The sequence below is a fragment of the Talpa europaea genome (genome assembly GCF_964194135.1).
Source record: "Talpa europaea genome assembly, chromosome: 8".
NCBI lineage: Eukaryota > Metazoa > Chordata > Mammalia > Eulipotyphla > Talpidae > Talpa > Talpa europaea.
The window spans coordinates 97,403,551-97,426,308 of NC_140075.1; the positions used below are offsets into that span (position 1 = coordinate 97,403,551).

Here is a 22,758-nt window from a genome sequence, read left to right on the forward strand (position 1 = left end):
TGGAGTTCATTCAGGACATACTCTTCCCTCAGCATTTTGAACTTGGGTGTGCAAATATCTCTTTTGAGATCCTACTTCTAATTCTTTTGGATAAATACCTGAAAGTGAGACTGCTAGATAGTGTAGTCATTCTAATTTTAATTTTTGAGGCGCTCACATATTGTTTTCAGAGAGGTTATACCATTTTTCATTCTCACCAGTAATGCACAAAGGTTCCAGTTTCACCACATCCTTGTCAACATATGTTATTTTTCTGTTTAAAAAATATTTATTGGTAGTAGCCATCCTAATAGGTGTGAGATGATATGTCATTGTGATTTTGATTTGCATTTCTATCATTTTTGCAGTGTTCTTTTAAAATTGAGGTAACATTTTATTATAACATTATATAAGTTCCAGTTGTGCATAGAGGAGAATCAATATGTATATATTACATTAAGTTCACCACTAAAAGTCCAAATGTGCCCTTCACCACACCACTGTTCCCTTTGTCCCAGTTTAACCCTTCTGGTAATCAATAAATTGATCTTATAATTCAAAAGTTAATTTTTTTTAAAGATTTATTTATGCATACAAGAGCTGGGGTACAGACCAGAGATGGGGGGTGGTGGAGAGGTTCACCAGAGACAGAGTGTGGAACAGAACAGGCATGGGTTCTGTTTTTTTTTTTTTTTAAATAGCTGAATAGTATTACTTATGTATATCACATCTTCATTGTTCATTCTTCTGTCATTGGGCACTTTGTTTCCAGCTCTTGGTTATTATTTATAATGCTGCAATACATTTAGGGGGGTACATATATCTTCAAATTAGAGTTTTTGTATTATTTAGGTAAATACCCAGAAGTGGGATAACTAGATTATATTCAGTTTCTATTTTTAATTTTTGAGGACTCTCCATGCTGGTTTCCATAATGACTGCATCAGTTTACATTCCCATCCACACTGTATAAGATTCCCTGTTCTCTACATCCTCACCAATACTTGTTTGTTTTCTTTTGGATAATATCCATATTCACAGGTATGAGGAGAAATCTCATTGTGGTTTTGATTTGCACTTCCCTAATCATAAGAGATAATGAACATCTTTTCTTGTGCCTAATCACCTATCTGATTTTTTTCATTGAGTTTTGTGAGTTTTTGGATATTTTGGGTATTAACCATCTATCGGATATAGATATGCAAATATCTTCTCCCATTCAGTAGGTCCATCTCACTTTTAAGAGAGATAATCTTATTGAAAGCATCTAGCACAGGCCCCCCCCCCCCCGTGGCGCAGCGGTTGAGCGCTGGGTTGCAAAGCTGCCCGCAGTCTCTGCAGCGCCAGTTCAATCCCCGGCTGCTCCCCGGCCACCGGAGGAGGGTCCCACATGGCGCGCAGACCTCTCCTGCCGCCCGCTGCTCCCCTCAGCAGTGTACTTCGGTCCTTCTGCCTGCTCTGCTCCCTTCTCTGGCTCTGGTGAATTCTCTCACCCTCCCGCACTTCTGACTGTACCCGGTGCATGTATAAACAAACAAATAAATAAATAATAATTAAAAAAAGGTATGTAATTCAATTTAAAAAAAAAAGCATCTAGCACAGTTTGCAGTAAGGAGGCTTACTATAATTTTGGGGTCTATTTGATCTGAATATCTAAAGCTGTCTGATAGTTGTTAATACTTCCTGCCATTCTTAGGGATATGCAATCAAGAGTTAAATTTTTTTATTACTTCTCATGAATAAGGAGTATGATAAAAATCTGTCCTTAAGTGGAACTTTACTTGTTGCTTAGGTATCCATTATTGAAATGATTTGGTCATGAAATGATTTGGTCATTTGGTCTGTGTAAGGTCTGGCTTTTGTCCTTTATTTTCATTGGTTTGCCTTTTGTTATTGATTTTGAAGTTTTACATACACACATATATAAATATGTGCACATGTGCATAGTAACTATGTATGTTAACATGTCTTCTCGTATATAGCTTGTGCTTTTTTTCAATTTGTAGTGTTTGTGATTAAGAATGAGTTATTTTAATTCATCAGTCCTTTGGTACTGTGCACTTAGAGAATCACACTTAAGAAATTGTCCCTATCCTAAGGTCATAAAGATATATTTTTTATTTTTTCTAAAAGTGTTAAGGTTTTACTCTTTACATTAGTCTTTAATCCATCTAGGAAATTAACAGTGATGAATCTTTACTTAAAATAATACAGTTCACATGTTTGCTTAATGCCCATTAAAACTGTGTTGTCAAAAAGCTTGGTAAACATTGCCTTAAATGAGGTAATTGCTGTGTGGAGAAAAAACAAGCACAAAAGGTGTCTTGCATTAATTATTTATTATTATTTTTTATTTTTGCATGTTTATTTATTTATTTATTTGCTTGTTTGTTTTGTTTATACATGCACTGGGTACAGTCAGAAGCGCGGGAGGGTGAGAGAATTCACCAGAGCCAGAGCGGGGAGCAGAGCAGGCAGAAGGACCGAAGTACACTGCTGAGGGGAGCAGCGGGCGGCAGGAGAGGTCTGCGCGCCATGTGGGACCCTCCTCCAGTGGCCGGGGAGCAGCCGGGGATCGAACCCGCGCCGCTGAGGCTGCGGGCAGCTTCGCAACCCAGTGCTCAACCGCTGTGCCACCGGGGAAGCCCTGCATTAATTATTTAAAAGATTTGTTTAGGGCCTCTTTGGTGGCATAGGGGTTAAGTCTCAGCACTACCACCATGGGTCACCCATGGTGGTGGTAGTGTGGCAGCCTGAGTTCTGTCCCTGGCCTGGGAGCTAACCCACATAGCACAGCAGACCTCTCCTATCCCACCCGCTACTCCCCTCAGCAGTGTATTTCAGTAGATCTGCCTGTTCTGCTCTTCACTCTGTCTGTGGTGAGTCCTTTCACCACCCTCATCTCTGGCCTACATCCTAGTTCTTCTATGCAAAAATAAATAAAAACTTAAAGACAAAAAAAGAAAAGATTTAAGAGAGAGAGAGAGAGAGAGAGAGAGAGAGAGAGAGTGAGAGAGAGTGTGTGTGTGTGTGTGTGTGTGTGTGTGTGTCGGAGGGTGGGGGTAGTTCCAGTTGTGGGTGATCTCTGCCACTTTGTTAATATTTAAGTTACAAACAGCTGATTTCTGATTGAACTGGTCTGAATATCTGAGTGTGGCCACATAATAAGCAAAACTTAAAACCAAGAAGTTGATTAGCATAATAGAAATGAAAAATACCTAATTTGTCTGTTTTAATGTTATAAGCCTTTGATATATGAAAGCTATAAGATATATAGTTGTTTAAAATGTATTTGAAAAGTTCTGGAAGTCAGTGATGACTCTTCTTGTCTTGGTCCAAGCTTCTAGTGCTGTGACCTTTCTGATTATTTCATGAGAGTCTTGTTTGTCCATCAGTATTACACCACCTGTGACACCTTCATTCTCCACTTTCCATTGTGGTATCCTAGGAAAGAAGTACAGCCAGCCTTTCTCTATGAGCAATTTATATGTATAGGTAGACATTTATGTAAAGACAAAAGAGATTGGCTTTTATTACCAGAGGGCAGTTAATATGCTTGGTTGTATTAGCATTAATTTGAAGGTGACACCTGTATTAAAATATTATAACTTATGAAGATGAGGTGTGTCCTTTTGGAAATACTAGTACTTTTCAAGTATTGGGTTTTTTTAATGGAACATAAATAAGTACTTGCCACAAAAATTCAAAACAGGTATTTTAGTTGAGAATTGGTTAAGTGAGATACAAAATTGTATTTTTAATAGAGAAATAAGCAACTTTATCTTGTAAAAATTTTTTTTCTTTAAAGAAAGAATTTGCTTTCCCATGAGCTGCTGCTTGTTGCTAAATAGAATTCTGAGTTTCTCTGAAAGCACATTGGTAGATGTAATTTAATAAAATATAAAAGGAAATAGTAAATACTACTTGGTTTGCCCTTTTACTGTCAACTTCATAAAACTGAAGAATAGGTGCCTGTCTAGGCCACTGAAGCCATGTAAAGGCAGTTACCATTTAAAATTTTCTTGTAATATTAGTGAGGGACAGTTACAGGGAGGGATTATGACCTGTTCGTGATTTCATGCTATTAGTATCAGCTGCACTAGAACAGCAGAGTGCAATGAAGTAATACAAGTAGAGAAAATGTGTGTGTCTATGCAATTTTACCCCTATTGGGAGAAGGGAGAAGTCAAACTGTTATAGTCCAGCTGTCCTCTGCCACCTAGAAACATCAAGGGTAACTACTGGCAGGGCTTAAGCATCTAAACCACGTAGTATGAAATAAAGAGGTAACTTTTATAGTGTGAATAGAAAGTATAAGTACTAATCATCTGATACTGTGATTGTTCATCATGAAATAGACTATTACATTTTTGTTTTTAACCTTTCCATTGTTTTATGTTTTTTAAAAAGGAATTCTGTGCTTACTAAATAGCTTGTGTATATTTTAATGTGTTTCTTGGGACTCCAGTATCTACTACTCTTAGCAATATAATAGTCTCAGTAAGTTTATTTAGATCTGTTTTAAACATTCATAATCTTTTTATAGAGGCAAATGTGATAGATCATTCAATATTCAGTAGCCTCTTTTATCTCTTCCCCTTTGGAAGGGCCATTAACATTCCCATTGAATTTGTCTACCATTCTGAATAATGTTGAGACTGTTCTTTTTCTATCCACTTAATGTAATCAATTATTTTTATCTTAATGTGGACTACTGTGAGTAATGATGGAACTCTGACTTATTTTTCACTTACACTTTGCATTTGAAAATGGAATTGGTATAGTATATACTAAAACAGTGATATAGGCATTATAAACCTTCTTAATTTTGTTATTAAGATGCGTGATCTTGGCTGTCATTCACAGTTATTAGCAAGTCTCAGTGTCTGGAAATGAAGGTATTGAACTAAATGATCCCCAAGAATTCTAGTTCTTATGTGAACATATTATGGTAACTGGCATCATGCAGAATATTTATAAATGTTCTAAGCAGCATATGTGTTCATGTGTTTACACTTGTGTTTACTTTGAAATTTCTGTCAGTTTGAGAGTGTGTGTGTGTGTGTTCTGCTTTGAAAGGTTGTTCCAGCACAATGTACTAGTTTTAAAGCTATGAATTAAGCAAATTAGAATTTTAAAATCTAATAGTTTTAGCAATCATTTTGAGAGGTTTTGAGGGACCTCAAATATATTTTGAGGGATATAAATATAGCTTAAGATCCCTTTAACTTAAATTGCATGTATAAATTTAATTCTCATTTTTAAGTACTTACTGACAGATCTTTCCAAGTACTTAATTCTTCTAAACCTGATAATTTACGGGTTTTATAAAATTTCAGATACTTTTTATTTTAAAGTTATAAGCCTAAATCAGTTAATCAGTGACATTGTAAATTGGGATCACAAGTTTAATTTTTTAGACATGTTAATGTGCAGTACTTCTTAAGATATATACCTTTTCTGCCCTTTCATAAAACAATAGTATTAAATTGTGGACTTGATTCACTTCCCCATACTCTTGCCTATTTCCTTCCTCCCAAATACCTTAAAAAAAAAAACAAACCCAAAAACTTTCATCATGTGTTCTAAACTTACCTGCTTCACCAAGACTGTTTCAGTTTTACAATATCAAGCAATTTCCAAGCAAATTTTGGAGGCATATTCTCAGAGGACTGAGGTTGAATCTTGTGAAAACATGCAGACTGTAGAGCTACAGACATCCAAGCTGATTTTTCTCATAAAACTGTGCAGTTGTGCTTTTGCCAACAATGTCTCTGAGGCCAGAACTTCTGGGTGGGTGATCTCCAAACCTGCCACCCCTGGACTGAGATCTGTATCACTGACTCCTCAGTATGATGAGCCTCTAATCCTGATGCTAGGATGTAGCTGGCTTATTTCAATTTGTCTATTTATTGCTTGGTTCTGTTTTTATTCTTCTTTTGGTCAGGGTACAAATTTTAAGTGTTCAAGTATTTTTAAATAAAACTTATTTGGTTTTTGGATGTCTCTCATGCCTTGTCTGGTTTTATAGTCATAGTTTTAAGGTTATTCTCACGAAAGCTTTAACTTCCAATTTTCTAGAATACAGAATGTTTATGCAGAGCATATAAACAAGGATTATGTATATTTGGATCACAATTTTGACATTTATGTATTATGTAATATGTATTATGTAATGTGATACCTTAACTCTCCAGTGGTATTATAAGCTTTTTGGCATGGACTGTATACCAGTGCTGTCCAGTGGAAGTGTAATGTGAGCCACATGTAATTTAAAATTTTCTAATAGCCATATTGAAATGAAGTGAAAAGAAGCTGGTGAAATTAATTTTAATACTATAACCCAGTATAATCTAAATATTATTTCAACATATAATCAATATAGAAATTGAGATATTTTTATTTTATATTAATTTTTTTCTTACATTGTTGTAGTCCCCATAGTTCTCCCACCACCATATCACTAGTGAACCATCACCATAGTCCCTTGTGTTCATCCCTCCCCTGCCTTTGCTGTATGCTTCAGTTCTGTGGTCAGCTTGCTAGTTTTGACTCTTGACCTTTTGTTTGGTGAAATTTAAATATTTACATTCTTTTTATGCCCAAAGTTCTTTTATTCTTAGGGCACATTTCATGCAGACTAACCACAATTCAGGTACTCACTAGCCACTTGTAACTAGTAGCTACTGTATTGGACAGTGCGGTGTTATACGTTTACAAGTTATTGCTGTTAATGTAATTGTTGTTTTGTGTGTTAATGTGTTTATTATTTTTGCTATAGATTTCTCTAATTGAATAAAATATAAAATATTTAAAAATGTGTATCTTTATTTTCTCTTTCAAAGGCTCTTCCTTCTTCCATGATTATAGTAGCAGTTTATTGTCCTGTGATAGCTGCTGTTTTCATTGTCCTGAAGATGGTTAACTATCGACTCCACAGAGCACTTGATGCTGGAGAAGTTGTAGATAGGAATGCAAATGACTTCACAGATCATCGAGCCAAAGCTGAACAAGGCAACTGTTCAACTAGGAGAAAAGACAGCAATGGACCCAGGTAAAAGAAATCCTGTCACTTACATTGTAAAGATGTAGATGGTGTGTGTGTATAATAATACAATTATTGTGTTGCCTTGTTTATATGGCTTTAAACAGTGGTGGTTCGTCCCATTGTAGCATTAGACCACAACAAAATTAAGTGGCATATTTAGAGGGTTAAAGCAGTATCTTTAACTTTATTACTAAAATAACATGTTAGAACAATAGCAGTTATATACTAGTTATTTACATAGAAAACATTTTCTATGGTATTACTTTGAATAGTTATACATTATTCCACTTTGTGGCTGTTGTATAATTTAGATATCTTATTTTTAGTAATTTTAATTGTTTTCAACTTAAGTGGTAGATCACTGTGATGTTGAAATTTTAAGTGATTGATTTTTGGGGCCTCCCTGGTGGCGCAGCGGTTGAGCGCTGGGTTGCGAAGCTGCCGGCGACCTCTGCAGCACCGGTTCGATCCCCGGCTTCTTTCCCGGCCACCTGAGGAGGGTCCCACATGGTGCGCAGACCTCTCCTGCCGCCCGCTGCTCCCCTCAGCAGTGTACTTCAGTCCTTCTGCCTGCTCTGCTCCCCACTCCGGCTCTGGTGAATTCTCTCACCCTCCCGCGCTTCTGGCTGTACCCAGCGCATGTGTAAACAAAACAAACAAACAAACAAACAAATACATAAATAAAAAACATGCTTCTATTAAAAAAATTTTTTTAAGTGATTGATTTTTTTTTTTTTTATTATTTTGCAGAGGTAGAATTATTGGAAATCTATAGCTATTTTAAAGTTTTTCAATATGGGGCCTTCCCGGTGGCGCAGCGGTTGAGCGCTGGGTTGCGAAGCTGCCCGCAGCCTCTGCAGCGCCCGTTCGATCCCCAGCTGCAACCCGGCCACCGGAGGAGGGTCCTGCATGGCGCGCAGACCTCTCCTGCCGCCCGCTGCTCCCCTCAGCAGTGTACTTTGGTCCTTCTGCCTGCTCTGCTCCCCACTGTGGCTCTGGTGAATTCTCTCACCCTCCCGTGCTTCTGACTGTACCCAGTGCTTGTATAAATAAATAAATGAATAAATAAATAAATAAAAATAAATCTTAAAAAAAAAGTTTTTCAATATAAAGTGCAGTGATAGATTCCAAAGATTTTATGTTTTATACTGTGATTAGTGGTTTGAGGACTTCTGCTTTGCGCTTTTGACAACACAGAATATTTAGTATTTAGGCAAAACTATGACAGATAATTTGTTTAAAATTTCAGTTTTTTGACTACTGGCGAAATAGGGATATTTGTCTCATGTTATTGCCAATTTTGTTACTTTATGAATTAAATATTTGTTGGTGATTAGTTTTTTGCTATAGATTTGGAGAAGATATTTATGAAGGATATTAGTTAATATGTATTTTTGTCGCATACTTTATGGCATTTTATTTTTTCATGTCACTATTTTCATGTAGCCTATTCTATGAATGTTTATTAGTTCTACCTTTGATATCAAGTTTTTTGAGATTATTTTCTTCTCCCAAATTATATAAATATTCACCTGTATTTACTTTCAGTATTTTCATCATGTTATTTTTTTTACTCTTCAGATTGTAGTCAACCTGAAAATATTCTAAGTAGTTTTTTTCTTTTTAAAGATTTATTTATTTATGCATACAAGAGCTGGGGTACAGGCCAGAGATGTGGGGGTAGGAGGGTGGGAGAATCCACCAGAAACAGGATGGGGAACAGAACAGGCAGACTGACAGAAATATGCTGCTGAGGGGAGCAGCGGGCTAGACAGGAGAGGTCTGCTGTGCCAAGTGGGTATCTCCCTGGCTGGTCGGGTATCGAACCCGTGTTTTAGAGGCTGCGGATTGCTTCATAGTGCAGTGCTTACTTGCGCCATCAGGGAGGCCACCTCTAAGTAGTTTTTTTAAGGCTTCATAGTCCCAACACTACTAAGTAAATATTGCATTTCCTCCCTCACTACCCTCCACCCCATTATTTTAAATGATTTCTTTTTCTTGTAGCATACTTAAATATACTTATGTCAGTTTGGGGGCTTTTTTTCTTCTTCTTCTGCTCCATTGAACTCCATTTCTTTTTTGTAACTTAATATTTTATGACTTAACAGTATGTTTAATAGTAAAGTGAGCCCTTTTCAATTTTTTCTTTCAATATTATCTGTAATATTCTTATGAATATACTTAGCTTTTTGTGCAATGTCCCTTTGTGTGTTCATCTTCCAGAAAATTTCATTATAATTTTGACAATAATTGTATTAAATTTGGGGAGAATGCAACTTTTTAAATAGGGGGGGGGTCTCATCCAGATACATGGTGTTCATATTTATTTATTTAATTGACTTTTCTGTCTTGAAAATCTTAGTTTTTCAATGATTTCTGCATATTTCTTAAGTCTGTTTCTATTATAAAACTCCCTCTATATAAACAGAATATAGATCTTAAACTGCCAGGGCTTGACATTTCCTGATTGTATGACCTTGGAGGACTTAAGCATTTTATGCCTTGGAATCTTAATCTGAGTGATGAGGCAAATAATAGTACTTATTATTTTCTCTAGTAGGATTATTACAAAAATAAATGAGATAGTATATGTAAAGTACTTAGAACTATTAGTCCATATTATTTCTGGTTATTATATATATTACATGTATATTTTTAATTATTTGGTCATTTTCCATTTTCTTTTAGTGTAAAATTATTTTATTGTGAAGGATAGTACCTTTCCAAAACATCATTTATATTTATAATTTAGAAAATAGTAACCAAGTTAGTACTTAATTACTCTCCATATAGCATTATGAAATCTCTTCATGCACTTCTTTCCCATTTCATTCTGTACTTTTTCCTTCAGGTCTGGTCACTTGAAATTTGTATTATTAATTCCCTGGCTTTTCTTTAGCGTTACATAGTCATTATAGCTATTCCTAAATTTGCGTTATTTAATTTGTCTGCTTTAGGACATCCTAAGGAGAATCATACTGTGTTATTTCTATGTGAAGAGCTTTTTTTGTGCAGACTATTGTATTTTATAGAGTTACCCCTGTTGGTGCTTATAGCTATCAATTGTTTATATTTACAGTTGTGTGTGTACTACTTTAGGAATAAACTTCAATTTATCCGTTCTTCTATTGATAGCCATTCAGTTTTTTTTTTGTTTTTGTTTTTGTTTTTGTTTTGCTCTGATAGCATATTATTGTGTGCATCTTAGTATACATGTGTATATTTAAGCTGGTCCATAGGTATTTTTCATGTTCAGTTTTATTAGGTAATTCCAAGCTATTCACCAAAATGATTGTACTAATTTGTACTCTCACCATTAGTGTATTAAAAAAAAAAGTTATTGTTCTGCAGCCTCAGTTTTTGACATTAGTAAGCTCTAAAAATTTGCCATTCAGGTAGGCATTAAATGAGACTCATTGTGATTTTTAGTTAAACCTTCTGATTGCTCTTTTCAATGTCTGTTCACACCTTGTTTCATTTTTCTTTGAATTTATCTTTTTCTTATTAATAGGATTATTTCTAACCATGACATTACTCATTTTTTGGTTATATACAATACAGACATCTTTTCCAGTTTTTTTGTGCCTTGTCATTTTGCTATCCTTAAGGTTTCTTATGATTATCAGACACTTTTAAATTTAATATAATGAAAGTTAATAGTTTTTTGTAATTAGCATTTTTGTGTCTTGTCTAAGAAATTAATTCCTACATGGAGACCAGAAGGATAGTCTCCTGTATTGTATTTTTAAAGTTTGTTTTCCTTGTTTTTACATTTCTTTTCTACCTGAAATTATTTAAATATGTAGTGTCACATAGGAATTGGAGACTTTTTTCTTTATTAATAACTGGTTTACTGTTAAACAAACTCTTTTCCTCGATGATCTGCAGCACTCTCTTTGTCTTGGTGGGTGTGTTTCTGGCTCTCTCTTCTGTTGTTCTAGTTGTCTTTTCCTGTGCCATTACCACGCTATCCTAATTGCTTTGATATTCGGTGGGGCAAACCTCCCACCTTGTTCTTTTTCAGAAGTGTTCTTTGTTAGTCTTGGTTCTTTAATGTAAATTGCTGGGAAAAGTCTACAAGAACTTAGGTTTTTTTTTGATAATTACATTGCATATGTAGATTCCTCTGTTTATAATCAATAAGTGTCTTTCAGTAAAGATTTATTTCTCAATTAAAAAGCTTGCATCACTTTTGTTAAGTATTCCAAATTATTTTATACTTTTTCTGTTATAAATTTTTTTTAAAATAAGTGCTGTTTCCATTTTTTCCTCCCTTTAAATGTAGTGGTTTTTTTTTTTTTTGTATCTAGTAGTCTTATTACACTTCCTTATCGGTGATGCAATTTTAAAGTTTATTTCTTGATTTTCTGTAAATGATGACAGTTTTATTTCTTCCTTTCTAGTTTTATACTTCTTGTTTAACTTTTTCATTGGCTCTAACTTCTAGCACATGGTTAAATTGAAGTAGTGTTGGTGTACAGCTTCGTTTTTTCTAATCTTAAAGAGAGTGTTTTTAAGTTTTGTCATTAAATCAGATCTTTGTTGTAGGTTTTGCTTTTGACATCGCCTTTCCCCTACCTTCCTATTTGTGAATTTCAGTTTTTGTTCTGGGGAAAAGAAATGATGAGGAAAATGAATACTTTCATTTTCAGAGCTATTTACTGTACTTAGTACAGTATAGCTATCAATTTGTTGCATGCATGAATGAATATAGTAGGGCTGCGTGAGCCTTATGGTTTTCACTGACTTTGGTGCAGCAGCTCAAAAGATTTAAGTCTTGAAGAAAAAGTCACTACTGTTTGTATTACATTTGTAATGTTTTGGGAGAGGAAATTAATGTACTACGTTTTAGGATTTGAAAACAACTATTTTGGAGACACCACATTTTCTGTTTTTCATGTAAATTATGGATCCATATGAACTAAATATAGGTGAACTTTAGGCTAAGCTTTTTTGAGAATAAACTTCCTTTTAGGGACTTTGTTTTTAGCTATTCATATTATTATGAACATTATTGTAATCTAGATTAGATTTGTAAATTTAGTATTATAATAGTCCTGTGAGGTTTCTGACTAAAACCTGAGCAGTTAATAATACTAGTAGTCAACAAATTAGTGAACTCTCCTTTGTAATTCAGGCTAGACCCCTTTTGCTTTTCTGCCTTTCCCTGTACCTGGTATTTTTTTTTTTAACAGATGGGGAAATTAAGGCATAAAGGTAGAGATTCCCTGAGTTTGGTGTATTGCTTACTGCAGTAGACCAGTTTGCTTCTGTGAGAATTGTAAACCACTATACTTTCCAGGTATGTGCTGAAATCTTCATTGCTGGTAATCTGCAAGTCTTGTTAATAAAGAAAATTTTACTGAGTAATATTTTTAGCTAATGCTATATGTTTACATTTAGAACACCAACATCTAACTAAAAGCTCTACTTCTGAATTTGTGGAGAAGATAGAAGTACAGAAATGTTCCTTTTTTAAAATCTATTTTTTACTTCTTTAGTCCCTTTTACCCCCTCCTTTTTTGTTCCCTTAATACCCCCTTCCCACTCAGTGTTCACCAATGAGCACTAGTTCTAGATCATCCTACAGTGCACAGGGTGGTCTTCCACAATCAATGAATATATGCCCCAAAGTATCAGTAGTACTGAGGCTAAGTACTGCTCTCAATAATAGTGTTTACATTTGAATTTGAACTAGGAAGAGAATGACAGTGCCTATTTATTAAAAGTAAGAATGGTGTCTTAGTGTGCTTTGGAGTTGTATAGACTTGGTGTTCAAATCTTGTCTCAGCCCTTAAGGTTGTGGTATCTACATTCCAGAGTGGGATTACACCAGACCAAGGGCCTGGTTTAGGTTACGCCAGACCAAGGGCCTTCAAAGCCCTAAGCAAGTACAATTTACTTAACTCCTGAGAACTAAGGATTGCAAGACTCTATCCAACATCAATTGAATGCAAATCGACCACTTTAATTAAGCTAAATCCTTACTAGATTGGAGGGCTTTGATCCCACGAAATTTTAGTTAACAGCTAAATACCGGGAGAGGGGAAGAAAAAATAGATGTGATGATACATTGTTAGGTGTCGAGTACCTACATGACCTCTGTATACCAGTCACTCAGTTTATGTTATACATTCCTCTCAGAAGTTAGGCAAATTTTCATACCTTTTGGTTTTTAGTTATCTGTAAAATAAGGATACAGATAACTACAGATAACTCCCCTGGGCCCTCTCAGTGCTGGTTCTTAGAACACCTGCTTGGCCACATTGTGCAGTTAAATGAAGATGTATGTATTACATATGTATTACAGATTTTAGAGACGATTCAATGAGAAAATGCAAACGAAGCACATGCCCCTATGACTAGAATCTAATAAATATTTAATATTTATAAATAAATAATTTGTTTTTATTCTTAATAAATTTTAGATTGTAATCATTTGGGCTTACTATCAGAAGTGATGCATAAAACTAGATTTTCTATTTAGTGATGAATGGATGAACAAAATGAGTTGTAGCCATACAATGGACTATCATTTAACCATTAAAAAGATATGAAACACTGATACATGCTACAATGTGGATGAACCTTGAAAACATTGTGCTGAGTGAAAAAAGCCAGTCACAAAAGACCACACATTATATGATTCCACTTATATGAAATATCTAGAATTGGCAAATGTATAGAGAAAATGAGTAAATTAGTGGTTGCTTTAGGACTGGAGAAGTGAGAAGGAGGTGATGGATGAGAAGATTGGTGAGGTAATGGCTCAAAGGGTTTGTTTTTGAGGTGATAAAAATACTGTGAGATTGGTAACAATTGCATAGTAACTTCAGGAACACAATAGACTGTTGAATTGCAAAATTTAGACATAAATTGTCTGATAGTGAATTTTCAGTCAACTGATGTATATAGATACCAGGCAAGGAGAAGGCTCTCTTTCTTTCTGTAGTATTGAATATTTTATACCTTAGACTTCACCTTACTTCTTGGGCTTCTGATTTTTGAGAAATCTGACTTAGAGAATGTGTTTTAGTGGAGCTAACAGTAATATTTCTGGTTATTAGTCATCGCTAATTCAGTATGGTGATAGCCATCTTTGTGTGTGTGTGTAAGATTTTGCAAAAAAATATATATTTGTCATCTGACGTATGTAGCCTGTATGAGTTAATACGTAGGAGATTAACAAACTGGTATGTTCCACTTTTTCACACGTGGACATTTGTATATTGAATTGGCCATCAAATTTGTAACTGAGTTCCAGTATATTTTCTTTTTATAAATGGGTAGCAAATTAGAAAGCTAATTTTCATTATTGAGCACTAGTTAGCTAACTAGAGCCAGTGATGCAGAGTTAGGAACCCCTTAAGCAAGCATTTAATAGTTATGAGACTATTAACAATAAACACACTAGTAATGGAAGGTATACTTGTAAGAAATCCTATTTTGCCTCTAATTTTGAGTCTAACTGTCAGAATACCCCACCCAAAATAGGCTTAAGGGAATTTATGACTCACATTACTGAAAAGTCTGTGGAAGGAATGTCTTCAAATGTGGCAAGATACAGAATTTTAAATAACCTCATTACCCTGATTCCCTTACCAGGCTGTGTGCGCCTTTTTTTTTTTTTTTTTTTTTTTTTTGATGGCTTCTTACAGGCTCTTCCCTTTATATATATAAAGTTTTTGTTCTCCCCATTAGAATAACAGATTTAGAGAAACTTCCTCTTTCGACAATAGAGTACCCCTGCTCTGATTCATGCTAGCCAAAGTTAGGTCATGTGTTTGTTCTAGAACTAATGTCAGTGACTGAGAGATTGGTTATGTGGATTGACTTTGGTCAGCAGAGCTCCCCTAAACCTGAGGGCGAGGTGAATATTATCCAAAACCATGTGAGAGTTTGGGATAAGGTAGTTCACCAGAAGAATTTGGGATTGCTTTTTGTTGTTGTTGATAACTAGGCTAGATGGCAAGACAGTTTATATTTATAGTATCCACTGTAATGTCCAGATATAATGTTAGAGCTTATATCCTTGATGGTAATAGCTAAAAATTTTGAGTACTTGTTCTGTATACCAGGTAGCATGAATGAAAAACTGGGCAAAAAGCAGTGTTACAACTTTCAGATATGAATTATTAAAAAAATTACATTTCTAAGGATCCTTATTCTAGAGTTACTCTAAGTTTTTTGAGATTTGGTGTGATCCTTTTCCCTAATTTTGTGATCCCATTATCTTTAAATACTATATGTGAGCAACTTCAGTTCTTTGAACCTAGTATATTCTTGTTTCTCTTTTGTCTTTCTAATACCTGTTGTTACTATATAGCATCATTTTATACTTTTAACTTAAGATTTCTAATTTAATACACACAATCTAAAATCTTAAGTTTCCAATTTTGTAAAAAGAGTTAGTATCCCAGTTAAATTCTGTTAATTTGAAAAAACATAGCTATAAGTAGTAGCTTGACTGGGAGGACTGTTCTCTTGTGTGCTCGTCATTGTGTCACGTGGCTTAGACTGCTCTTGGAGAGATCAGGTAGTGTTAAGGTTTGATTACTTTCTGTGTTTACAATTGACCAATTTCTCTTTGCTCTTTTTTTTTTTTTTTTTTTTTTAAATACATATTTTTTTTTTACATTTATTTATTTATTTATACAAGCACTGGGTACAGTCAGAAGCGCGGGAGGGTGAAAGAATTCACCAGAGCCAGAGCGGGGAGCAGAGCAGGCAGAAGGACCGAAGTACACTGCTGAGGGGAGCAGCGGGCGGCAGGAGAGGTCTGCGCGCCATGTGGGACCCTCCTCCGGTGGCCGGGGAGCAGCCGGGGATTGAACCGGCACTGCAGAGGCCGCGGGCAGCTTCGCAACCCAGCGCTCAACCGCTGCACCACCAGGGGAGGCCCTCTCTTTGCTCTTGGGAAACAAAAAGCAGCTCATTTCTTTGCTGGAGTGGTTTTACGGCACCTACCATAAAATATGTGCTATATTTTGTATCCTATCATTATTACTAAGGCCAGTTTCTAATGTTAGATTGGATGTAGATAGTTTGGAAGAGAGTTTTAAATATTTTCAAGTAGTGATATGATTCTAAGATGTTTTAAATTATCAGATTATAAAAGAAGGATGATTGTTCTTTTTTGTTTTTTGCTGTTTGCCCTGTTGGATATCTGAACCTCTTGGTTTTATAGATAAAAAAATGTTACTTGAAAAAAGCCTAAACATGACAGTTACTTTCTTTCTCTCATTTTTTTCCCCCACAGTGATCCTGGTGGAGGGATTGAAATGTCTGAGTTCATTCGAGAGGCCACACCCCCAGTTGGTTGCAGTTCAAGAAATTCTTATGCTGGTCTAGATCCAAATAACCAGGTAGGAATCTGTGTAACCTTATTTTGTGTATTTCCCTCTTCCTGATGGTCTCAGGTATTCTCTTACCTTTGTCAGTTGGTATTTAGGTTCATCTTGCCCATTTATTATCTCTTGTTAATATTATGATTTTTAGTTAAGTTACATTTTTTTTGTTGGGAATGTACTACATGCTCATTTCCTGGGCATAGTTTTGATGAAGGCCATTGTGGTGAATGCCCTAGAAAACTTAGCTTCTAGCTAGCACAGTTTTATTTATCTTCACATTATCCCCATTATATGAGAGGAGTATAGAAGTTTGTAATTATCTTTAGTTTAAGCATAGCAAAAGAAAAATAAAAACTTCCTCAAGATCTCATAGTGTTCAAGTTGTTAATGGTAGAGGTTGAATTAGAATATAAATCTGCTTTGCCAGTTTTAATGCCTTTCTGAAACTTAAAAGTTAACTCTCAAAGTATTAACTCAAGATTTGAAGTCTGCTGCTGTACTTTCATTTTGTCTTTGCTGCTGTATTTCTCTTTTTCATTTTAACATCTGCCACACTAATCAAAGTCAGTTATTCTAGCTTGCCTTCTCAACAGATAATATCACTTGCTTGAGCAAAATTCTCTAAGTTTAAGACAGTAAACTTAGTGAGAAGCTTTAAAGATCTTTTCCTAGTATAATTTGGAATAGCTGTGGATTTTAATTCCAGCCCTTTCATTACATGGGGAAAGACACAGCTGATTTATATCAGGGTGTAGGCAGAACCTCATTTCTGGGTATTCACTCCTTTCTTCCTGTTGTTACATGGCACCATGTGTGAATTGAAGTTGTTCTTCCCTCCATTCCTCCTTTTGGTTCCAGACTTAGTCATCTGTTTTCTGACCTAACTCTAGTTTCAACCATTCCCCCATTCCTCACTATTTTCAAGGATGTTATGATGTTGCCGCTTTCTTTTGTGGATGGAGCGCTTATGTGGTAGTTATTGAGCACACTGTTTTTTGGTATATAACGATATGTGGCAATTTATAAAAGTCTACAAGAGTAGATTTTCCTCTTTGCCCCGCAATCTAATATACTGTCTCATGTGTGACTTTCAGTTAATGATTGTTAATTGTCCTTATCTATATAGATAATAAGAATCTGAGGTGGAATCAGACTTAACTCTCAGTTAACTAATCAGTAAGTAGCATACCTAATTTTCCTAACTCTGCCCCTCAGTATTCTCTTCCTAGCCCAGCATGAACAGTATTATGCAAAACACCATATTCTGTGAATCAAAATCCTAAATAGAATCTTGTCTCCTAATATACTTTAATGGAAGATTTGCCTCCATTGGAATTGTATTTCACGTGGGTGAATTTTTGATAAATTTCAGTTGTGATGGCATGTAGTATAGAATAAATAAATTTTAAATTTGTCTTCTTTCCATAACAAGCAGATGGAATGGGAAGTGTCAGAGATGTTTTTTAATTTTTTTTAAAGTACATTGGGAAAAAGGACTGTGACATTTTAATTAGGTTGATACTTTCTAAGTTTCAGATTTTGCAATGCTGATTTGAAGAACACTTTCTATCCTTGGTCCGGTTTTTGTTGGCCTTGTGCTTATCTTGGTCTATTTTTATGGAGTGAAGTGACTTAGTTCTTAAATATGGATGCATGCTTTCTATTCTTTATTAGCCACGGCCTTTCTTCTTATTGGAAAATGTCAGCAATGTCAGATACCCTGGGGAGTAAGCCTATATTTTCCCAGTTCTCTTTTGAAGAGCCATACCTTTTTTTCATTTTTTCAGTGAGACAGGTAAAGGGACACAGCAAGTAGCCAGCTACCTTTGGAAACTCTGTCCTTGGCATTTGTCTATTGGAACTTGCCCTACTTGTTTCAGAGAGGGAGTCCCATTCTGAATATAATTAAAGAGTATCTGTATATATAAGTGCCCAGTATACCTAATTTGGTTTTCCTTAAAATATTAACTCTTGAGTAAAAATGGGCAAATACTAGAGGCTATTGTGGAACTTGAATTTGGTGTCTTAGTTTCATAGGTTTTGTAACAGAGGAAGTGCTTCACATCGTTATTGCTACACTTGCTGCACATACCGTAATTGGTGAAAATTCTGTACTGTTGGTGAGCTCCTTGAAAGTGATAATCTCAGCTCTTGTTATCAATTCTCTTTTGACCTTTTTTCCCCCTGTCTAGTTGCAGTGCCTTTTATGGCTAATTGAAAACAAATTAGGAAAAACCAGCTTCCTCAAGAACAAGTTTAATAAACAGTTCAAAAATATTACAAAACCTTTATTTTACTGCCTACATCAAGGGAATTAGTCATTTTAACCTGTATGCATATGCTTATTTTCACTTCTTTTTCTCTGACATACAACTTTTGTACAACATAATATACACATCTTAAATGTATAGCTTGGTGGATTTTTACATAAGTCTATGCTCGTTTAATTGCCATTCAGATCAAGAAAGCCCCAGGTGCCCCTTCAAAGTCAATATTAACCTATATTTTGAGCAGATTTCTTGTATACGCCTTTTAAATCAGTGAAAGGGATCATTTGTAAAATATGAAAATATTATATGACTGTTCTTAACTTCTATTGTAGGATACTAAAATTACTTGACTGTTGTCTTGTATTCACTGAAATCAGTTACATACAGAGTTCCTAAGCTTTGTTAATTTAGTAACTGTCATGTTGTTCCACTTGGTTTCCTTATTGTGTTCATAGAATTTGTAGTATTTATCTATATGATTTTTATGCTAGTAAAATAAATGTGACTGAAATTTTAGAGGCATGTTAGTATACTTAAATATAAGTATACTAAAAAGGCTTATGTTCTGTTTATGGTTTGTGCTATTTTTGTTTGAGTTTTTTTTATTCTTTTCAAATATGTTATGAGTCTACAGAGAAGTACTTTTTAATTGATACATTATTTGACAGTAATATTTAAGTTTTTCTTTGTAGCATATATTAATATGTTTTGTCACTTTGTCTTCAAACCTTCCCCCATGTGCCCTGATAAGTCTAAATTTATTTCAGATACATGCAACACCCAGTTTCGCTTTTGTTTGTGACATGAACATATCATGATGTAATATAACAAGTAACAATTATATGGCACAGCTTGTTTGGGATTGGAGGCATCCCGCCATGGGGGCTCTTATCAGTCCTGAGCATGCAGAAAGATTCAGTGGTCCAGTATATCTGTAATACATATGATCATGTGTCCTAGCACAGGTTATATGGCTCTGATGTAACATGCCCAGTGGCTCTCCTTATTTATTGATAAAGGTGTTTAATGATGTGTTTTAATGACATGATCCTTTTGTTTGATAGTCTTCCTAGACTACATTGATAATGTCATTGCTAACATTTCAATTAGTTTTATTAATTTTTTTCAGATTGGATCTGGTTCCTCTCGGCTTGGGACAGCGGCAACTATCAAAGGTAGATGTGATCTAACTTGAAAGTTGCCCCAGAATTTCCACCTCATTTTTGGTTGTAATAAAGATAACTGAGTATTACACACACACCTCATTCACACACATAAATGTAATGAAAAATTGTTCTTGAAATTATTTTGTGGATTAAAATCATGTATCTAATATTAAAGGTCACTTGATTTAATTTTTTCCCCTTTCATCAACCAAATTTCACACAAGTATTTGACCATTTGCATTACATTGCACCAATTGTAAGATTTAATCTATAAGATCCTTGCTTTGAAGGAAAATACTTTGATGGATTTTGGAAGGTTTATAGAAAACTAAGTAAATTAATATGAAACCTTTAAATTGCCTACAAATAAGAGACTAAAAAGAGAACAATTTTTTTCTAAATGTATTATACATGGCTTTATTCTATAAATTTATTTCAGATAAATTTGTACCTACCCTATAATTTTTTAGCTTACTAATTTTCCATGGCAAGGAAATTTATGTTGCTTCAAGTTGGTGTTCCATAGCTTGCATTTCCATTTTTTAACTGCTTCTTTTTAAAGTAGTAGTGTGTAGTGCTATGAGACTAATTACGTGTTCTGATAACTCGTGATACTTCTTATTATTTCAGTGTATCATCCATTATTGTAACATTGATGTAAAAAACTGCTTTTGCTAATTGATAGATATCTACTATGTTATTTGATGTCCTTCCTTGTTATGGCATATTGTATAGCTGTTACTTTTAATATATCTTCACTTGTTTCTTTTAACTTTGTAGGAGATACAGACACTGCTAAGACTTCTGATGATATCAGTTTAAGTCTAGGCCAAAGCTCTAGTCTTTGTAAGGAAGGAAGTGAAGAACAAGGTAAGAACATTATCCTTCATGAGGACATCATATGCTGTGGTTTCCAGGATGAGTTTGTGGAATGTGCTGCTCACATTGTGGCAGAGTTTCATAATAATTTAATACTGTATTTTTAAGAAATTTTAAAATAAATTGGGCTTTACTGGATAAGAGTAATACAGTGTTACAAGCACATTTAGCTTTTTTGGAATTTAATTATACATGTTTTGTCAAGCAAACAGAGAGAGAAATTTTATGAGCATATGTCCCAGAGTGTAAGACAGAAATAAGAACCTGCTATTCCTTTGGTTTATCTAAGCATTTTGCCTACCTTGTGATAACCTACAAATTGTTCTTTTCCATTCATTATGACCTCCAAAATGCCCCTTGCTTCATATCTTGTCTAAGTGCAGAAACAACAATATGTTTCAACAGAGTAATAGCTTGCAGTTGGACTTACTGAGAAACTATGTCTGCCTTCAATATGGTGCCTTTCTGTGGCAGATTTTTAATAGAAATTTTGGCTTTGAGTGTGTGTTTTCTTTTCCCTTTCAACACTATTATAAATGAGTATTTGGACTCTATAGCGTTTTTAAGAATGGCAATTTTTTTTGCTTGATTTTTAGTTTTCAAGAATAAATCAATGGATATATCAACCCCATTTACAAGTGGAGATTAACCCAGTTTATATATTGTAATTACTAACCTGGAAATTAATTTAGTTTCTGTGTTTTCAGCCTACTGTTTTTATTAGCTATGGGTGATGTTTTACAGCCTAATAAATTTTCTGTATTTAACTTTGAAATTATTTATGAGATTATAGATTAACTTATAACATTTTTCCATTAATTAAATATTTTACCAGCATATTCTTATAAATTTTGTTACTGATACTTGGAATTTTAAGTTGTTACTATAATTTTATGTCCCCCATTTTTTTTGGAACTACAGTAACCCCATTGTTATTTATTTGCTTTCGTGAACTACTCCACTCAACCTGCCCGTCTCCTAAAAATAAACTTTTAAACATACTACATGGTATGCTAATGATTTTCTTGTAAAACCTTAAGGTGAACTAATTGCTTTAAGAATTACAGTATTTTTATAGTATGTCATCATCAGAGTGGTGAGTGCTGCAGCATCAGGAGGTCACATATCTCTTTATTGTAATCTGGGAAGTTGCATGCACAAGCAAGAGGTTGTAATCTGGCAAGTTGAAAATTATATACACACAAACTTATACTTGCCAGATACATATCGATATAGATAATGATGTCTAACATTCACTGAGTTAATGATGTCTTAGGGGTTAGCAAACTTTTTGTATAAACAATAGGCCACATGGTCTCCTTTGCAGCTACTCAGCTCTGTCATTGCAGAGGTGAAAGGAGACAGAAGCAACACACAATGAATGGACAAAAACAGGTAGAGGACCAACTTGGCCTTAGTTTGTCAACTCCAGGGTTCACTTTTCTTCTAAGCATTTTTTCTATGGTTTCTTCCAGGTAATAGTCACTGCCAGCATTTAAGGTTAACATTATTCTCACTTTACAGCCATGTGTTGCTTAACAACATTTTGATCAGCTGTAAACTACATATAGGACAGTGGTCCTTACAGACTTTACCTTTATATCCTAGGTATGTAGCAGGCTCTACTTTCTGTATTTGTTTAATTAAACTCTGTGATGTTAACACAATGACCAAATATCCCTTGACAACATAGCACTTGGTTAAGTAGCTCATGACTAATTTTCAACTTGCTTCTATCATGAAACATTTTCTCACGTATTTAACATTTAACAACTATTACTGAGTACTCATTGGGTGCCTGGCACCATCCTAAGTACTGGAAATAAATCAGTGAGCTACACAGGCAGTAATTTCTATGCCCATTGACTTCCATACTGTTAGTGTAAAATCATACTAGTATAAATCAGATACACACATACACATATATGTAGTAACAGACAAAAGAGGGAGAGCAGAATGCTGGGGAAATTGTAAGTTTAAATAGAGTGTTCAAGGGAAAGCCTTACTAGAACAAAGACCTGGAGAAGGTGAAGGAGCAAGTCATTAGGATATTTGGTGGGGGAAAG

General features: G+C 34.8%; 1 protein-coding gene across 2 annotated transcripts in view; it reads left to right on the forward strand.

The window, feature by feature from the left end:
• PCNX1 (pecanex 1) overlaps window positions 1-22,758 on the forward strand; it is a gene marked incomplete at both ends in the record, with an annotated part of 141,965 nt that overhangs the window by 27,441 nt on the left and 91,766 nt on the right. For both annotated transcript variants that reach the window (XM_084241226.1, XM_084241227.1), the window contains 4 exons: window positions 6,825-7,033; window positions 16,287-16,392; window positions 19,777-19,822; window positions 20,594-20,683. In XM_084241226.1, coding sequence (XP_084097352.1) covers window positions 6,825-7,033; window positions 16,287-16,392; window positions 19,777-19,822; window positions 20,594-20,683 — 451 coding nt within the window. The remainder of the gene's footprint in view (window positions 1-6,824; window positions 7,034-16,286; window positions 16,393-19,776; window positions 19,823-20,593; window positions 20,684-22,758) is intronic.